Source organism: Micromys minutus, assembly GCF_963924665.1.
Source record: "Micromys minutus genome assembly, chromosome: 4".
Classification (NCBI taxonomy): domain Eukaryota; kingdom Metazoa; phylum Chordata; class Mammalia; order Rodentia; family Muridae; genus Micromys; species Micromys minutus.
In genome coordinates, this window is record NC_137973.1 from 7,553,044 (window position 1) to 7,558,935 (window position 5,892).

General features: G+C 40.5%; 1 protein-coding gene across 1 annotated transcript; it reads left to right on the forward strand.

The window, feature by feature from the left end:
• Positions 1-1,280: 1,280 nt before the first annotated feature.
• Positions 1,281-1,919, forward strand: LOC308419598 (THO complex subunit 7 homolog; the record flags this gene model as incomplete). Its single annotated transcript, XM_080915344.1, has 1 exon — positions 1,281-1,919. The coding sequence occupies one exon, from the start codon at positions 1,281-1,283 to the stop codon at positions 1,917-1,919; it is 639 nt and encodes a 212-aa protein (XP_080771470.1).
• Between the last annotated feature and the right edge of the window lie 3,973 nt (positions 1,920-5,892).

The window sequence follows — 5,892 nt, forward strand, 5'->3', positions numbered from 1 at the left end:
CCTGGAGCCATCACGCCACCCTGTGTGAGGCTAACCACCCTGTGGGAATGTAGGCACTCAACCACGTTGGGTTGGTCTTTCCGACCGTGTGAGATTATAGATTCACCATTTCTGCAAGCAGCTACTGGTGCTTTGCTTACTCGAGGACCAGGGACACACAGTATTCTTAGGAAGACAGAAACAATACAGAGAAGCATGTATGCAGCATGTGGTTCCAACATAAAGTGTTGCTCATCGGGGCGTTTGTCCATGTGAACATGGACAGTGTAATTCTGGTCAGTGAAGTACAAATTCAAGTCAGTTTGGAGAGGACCCTGGAAAGCTGGTACTTTCCTGAGTAAAACACACACACACCTTTCTTTTTATCCTTCCTTCCCTCCTTTCCTCCTTCCCTCCTTCCTTCTTTTGCCCCTTCCTTTCTTTTTTTATGGTTGGATTTGGAGAGAATTCCTAAAGACAACCTTGTGACTTAAGGGAAGGAAAACACCCAGAAGGAGAATGAAGCTAGAAAGGACTCAGAGCCCCGAGGTTCCTGAGAGAGCAGTCAGTGCTCGAATGTTGAGCTAGCGCTCTAATTCCACACCCTCAATGTTGCTGTGAATCTTCTGAGACCCAGCTGTATTTATAACACTTTGATTTTTTTTCCCTGAGACATTTTAGGGTCAGCAAGAAACTCAGCAGGTTAGAGTGCCTTATTCCAAGCCCTATGACCCAAGTTCAATCCCCAGGGCCCAAATGGTGAAGGGAGAGAACCGACTCCTGCAGGTTACCCTGTGACCACTGCACATGCGCTGTAGCATGCATATGTATGCCTCTCTTTCTCACACAAACACAAGTAAATAAGTGTAACTAAAATGACATTTATAGATTTTTTTTCTCTTGAAAATGAATGTGTTTTTTTCAATTAACAGGGAACTTTTTGAAGTAAAGCAGCCAATGTCTAAACCCTGGTATATGGAAATACTCTGTTTTGTTATTGGTGAGCATTAGTCCCATAGCTCATCTGAGAATGTTTGAAATCTGTCTCTCCCACAAACACTCCTCTCACATGTGGACACACACGGAAGTCTGTACATAGATACAGACATCCCCTCTTAATACATGAAGCAAAATCACATCTCCTCATGTCATATACTCTCATTAGAGGAAGAACAAGGGAAATCAAAGCCTGTAAAAAAAGCACTTGATTATATGTGAATAAGAAATAGTAGAACAATTATAACAAATTATAACAACTTTTATAAAAAACAGATACCTGGGCCACGAACACCAGGTCTGCCATGACTGACAACGAAGTCATACGGAAGCGTCTGCTGATTGACGGAGATGCTGCTGGCGATGATCGGAGAATTAATCTGCTAGTGAAGAACTTCATTAAATGGTGCAACTCTGAATCCCAAGAGGAAGGCTATAGCCAGTACCAACAGATGCTGAGCACTCTGTCCCAGTGTGAACTTTCAATGCGCAAAACACTGCTGGTATATGACATGAATCTCAGAGAAATGGAAAATTATGAAAAAATATACAAAGAAATAGAATGTAGCGTTGCTGGAGCACATGAAAAAATTGCTGAGTGTAAAAAGCAGATTCTTCAAGCAAAGCGAATACGAAAAAATCAACAAGAATATGATGCTATGGCCAAAGCGATCCAGCAGCACCCGGGCAGACATGAGTCGCTGAGGGAGCTAGAGGCTCTGAGCAAAGAATTAGAGCATCTCTCACATGTTAAAGAAAGTGTTGAAGATATGCTGGAATTGAAACAGAAACAATTTCACGTTCTTCTCACTACCATCCATGAACTTCAACAGACTCTGGAGAGCGACAAGAGTCTGTCAAAGGTAGATGAGGCTCAAGAAAGCACCATGGAAGCAGACCCTACGCCGCAGATGGCTGACCGGCGCCATTCACGGGGACAGTAACTAGCTGCATGGGCTTCCTGGGTTCAGTGCGTTGTGCTTTTGGGATATTTCAGCTTTGCCGGTGAAATACTTTGCTTTCAAATATTAATTCATGCCTCATTCGTATTTCTTCAGACAAAGAAAATGTTTTCCACATATATGTATTTTTTTAAATGTATTTTTATCCTTAAACCTAGAATTCATCATCTGAAAATATTTAATAAAGTATCTCAAGTTGAAAAACAATACCTGGAATTCAAATTAGTTTTCATTTTGTTGGCCATAGAATTAGAGAATTAATATTAGTAATAACCATTTAAGAGAACAAAGCTTGTCATATCCACATTTTTCGCTTGCTAAAAATATCTGTAATAGAATCAGATATGGTGATATAAGCATGAGTTTGGTTTGCTGAATTAAATTTAGAATATTGAAATGAGTTATTAATTTGTACTTGTAAGTTTAAGTAGAAAATTTACTGTTTACATGGAGTATTAGAATGCCTAAATAGTCCTTAAGGCTCACTATATTTTTTTAGATTAATTTAGTTTTTAAGAATGACTTTATTACTTGAAAAGTTTCTGTCATTCAGAGAATTCAGTTTAAAGCATATTAACATTTTAATTAGCTAAGTTTAGAAATGGAACGCTATTAATTTGGAGGCCATTAAGAGTGAGGGTGCAAATTTACTAAGTTTATAAAGGAGTCCTTTCCTTGGAATTAAAATATTCCCGGCTACAGGGCAGAGGAGGGCCGATAAACTCAAGAAGCTTGGGTAACGGCATGGTCTGGAGGCTCGAAACCTCTAAGGCTCCAGTAGCCCCTCCCCAGGATTTTATAGCAGCAGCCATACCCTGGAGAATAGAATAGTCTTCCCTGGAGCAGCCTGAAGGCTGTACATGAGCTTCAGGGCTCCAGCCATCATTACCCATTGGCGGGACTTCCCAGTGTTGAAGTTGCCTCAGTCACCTGTCCTCCTGTAAGGAGCCCCAATAGGCTACTTGTTTCGTCAGGGTAGACCTGGTGTGCGATTGCTTCTTCGGTTTGTCCATGATGCTCTCAATGTCATATGAGGGTAGAAGTGAAATGTTCAAGCTGAGCTTAGGTCTTCGAAGAACTGAACTAGAATGTATGAATGTATGAACCAATACACTGTGGTACTCAAACTCTCATCCAGCAGAGGAGGGGGTCCCAGGAGCCCAGGACTTTGAAGAGATCACGAGGATCCATGGGCAAATGAGACATACATTATTTATTGACATATGTTACTTACTTGACACGTTGGTACCATCAGACACACATGGTTACACATGGCCACACATAGGTAGAGACAGAGACCAGCACAGAAGCTGCACAGAGGTGGGTGCTGGTAAAGGCAAAGATGCAGACCTCCAATGGAAGGCCATGTTTATACGTAAATCACAAAAAAAGTGACATCCCACCAGAAATAGTTATATAGCAGCTTGCATTACTATGTACTTTCGGGTTCCCTGAGATCTAGTGTCAGCCATTTTGTGTTTACTCTGAGCCTTGCAAGATGCCTAACATTAGCCATCTTGGCCCATGTTGGAGGTCTAGGCCAGCACCATATTTCGTACACATAATCTGATACTTACAGCCCTCTGTCCCCAACATAGTTCAGTTCACTATTGATTTCTCCTCCCTTTTATTATTGATAATTGATTTTTAAATTAAAAGCTATCATCTGACCATAAATCTACATAAGAAAGTTTTAAAAAGCAAAACTTTGAAAGAATAGTTAATTTTGGACATGAACTTTCTTTACGCTTAAGACATATGTTAGATCCCTTTAGATTTCAGACAAAAGATGAGAACCATTAAGAGTTTGAAGTCATCCTAGTAACAATTACATCATGTAGGCCCTAAAAGTTAGACCAACGGCTGTTGCTGCCTCTGTTCCTGTTTTGTGGATCACGTGGATTATGTGGTTTTTATTTTTATAATTTGATTTTTCATCTTCTTACTAATAGATTTTGTTGTCTGACAACTTCAGGCAGGCTTATAATGCATTCTGGTTACCCTACTGCTCTCCCCCTTTCCCCCTACTAGCTTACCTTCCCCCAACCAAACTCTTCCCCACAATCATAATTTTCATTTTATGTCTTATGTCCCAGTGTTTAACTAGGGCTATCTGTATGACCCTGGGTCTGGAACTTTGCTGGTGTGTTCACTAATGGGTACACAACTGTACGGTAGGCTTCTCCCTGTCATAATCTGTTAGTTACTGAAAAATCCACAGGAAGTGGTAGGGCCTTGTCAGCAACTTCCCTATTCATAGCTGACTGTTGTGTGGACCTAGCTCATGTGGACGCAGCGGCAGCAGGCATAGCTGTTGCTGTACGTTCAGGATTGCCGAGGCTACGTGAGGTCTGGAAGATGCTGTCTCACAATCCTTTCCCCTACTTTCTGACCTTTACATTCTTTCGAAAAAGTCCCAAACAAAACAAGAGTCTTACTTGTATCCCTGGATGGCCTGGAAGTTGCTGTGTAGACCAGGCTGGTTTTGAACCTACAGAGCTCTGCTTGCCTATGCCAATCAAATACTAGGGTTAAAGGGGAGTATCACCATGCATGGGTCTTTCTGCCCCTTCTTCCTGTTTCCTACCCTCACAGGTTATAAGTCTTGTTTGGGGCTGAGCTCCCGACCATCCTTCATCTTAGGGTTAAACAGAGACTGCTTACTACCTTCCCTTTTTTTTTTTTTTTTTTTTTTTTTTTTTTGTGGCCTTTTCAAAGCTGAGACTTAAATTTTTGAACTGTTTTTTAATTGACTTGGTTTTATAATCAAAAAGGTTTTTTTTTTTTTTTTTTTTTTTTTTTTACAAAGTTTATGGGTGTTTCCATTAGTGTAAATTAGCTGTCATCACATACATATACACACTCACCTACAGGCACACACTCATACATACACACAATCAGGGAAGACTGGGTAGTTTTAAAACAGAAATGTATTCTCATAGTTCTGGAGATCAGAGTCCAAGACCCAGGTGCCATCAAGGTTAGATTTCTGGGGAGAGCCTTCTTCCTCTTCCTCCTCTTCTTCTTCTTCTTCCTCTTCCTCTTCTTCTTCTTCTTCTTTTTTTTTTTTTTTTTTCTTTTCTTTTCTTTTCTTTTCTTTTTTTTTTTTTTTTTTTTTTGCAAATGGCCATTGTCTTGCTTTGCTGGTGTACAGCCCTGCTTTTATGCCTGTGCAGAAAGCAAGTTTTGGTATCTCTTGTGTGTGTGTATACCTCATACATTTTTCCTATGCATTCATGTGTGTAGAGACCAGATGATATGTGTTCTAACCCATCACTCTCTGACTTAGTACTCTGACAGGCCTGTGGCCAGCAGGAATAACACTTTAGCAATGATTTTTTTAATCACTATGTGTGCATGAGCCATCATAGACATGCTGAGGATAGAAGACAACTTCAGGCGTCAATCCTTGCCTTCCATCTTGTTTGATACTATGTAGGCCAGGTTAGCTGGCCCACGATCTTCCAAAGAATCTCTGTCCCCAGCTCTCATCTCATTATAGGAACATGAGGTTACAGACATGTGCTACACACCTGGTTTTAGAGGGCCTATGGGGATATATGCTCATTTTCCCACGTGTTCAGCAACTGCTCTAACCACTGAGCAACCTCTAGAGTCCTTTATTTAGCTTTTAAAATGCATTTCCTGTTGTGGTCTTGGGGTTTTCTCTGGGATATCAGCTACGGTTATGTTGGTTTATCTTTATCTGTTACTTCCATTTTATCAAGTTCTTTGAAGTGACTTTAATCTGTCTTTCTTTACATTCACCTTGACTCCTTCAAGTCTTTGGTAGTTGGCTTCCTGGTACCAATTTCTTGGCTTTCTAATAGAATTTCATTTTGGATTTAATGGCAATAAATATAGCTTATGAACCTGACCTGGTTAAACTGGAGAGTGATATATGTAAAGGTCTGTGACTCATAAGAAATGAAGCCCCAAGACTCAAATAGTATGC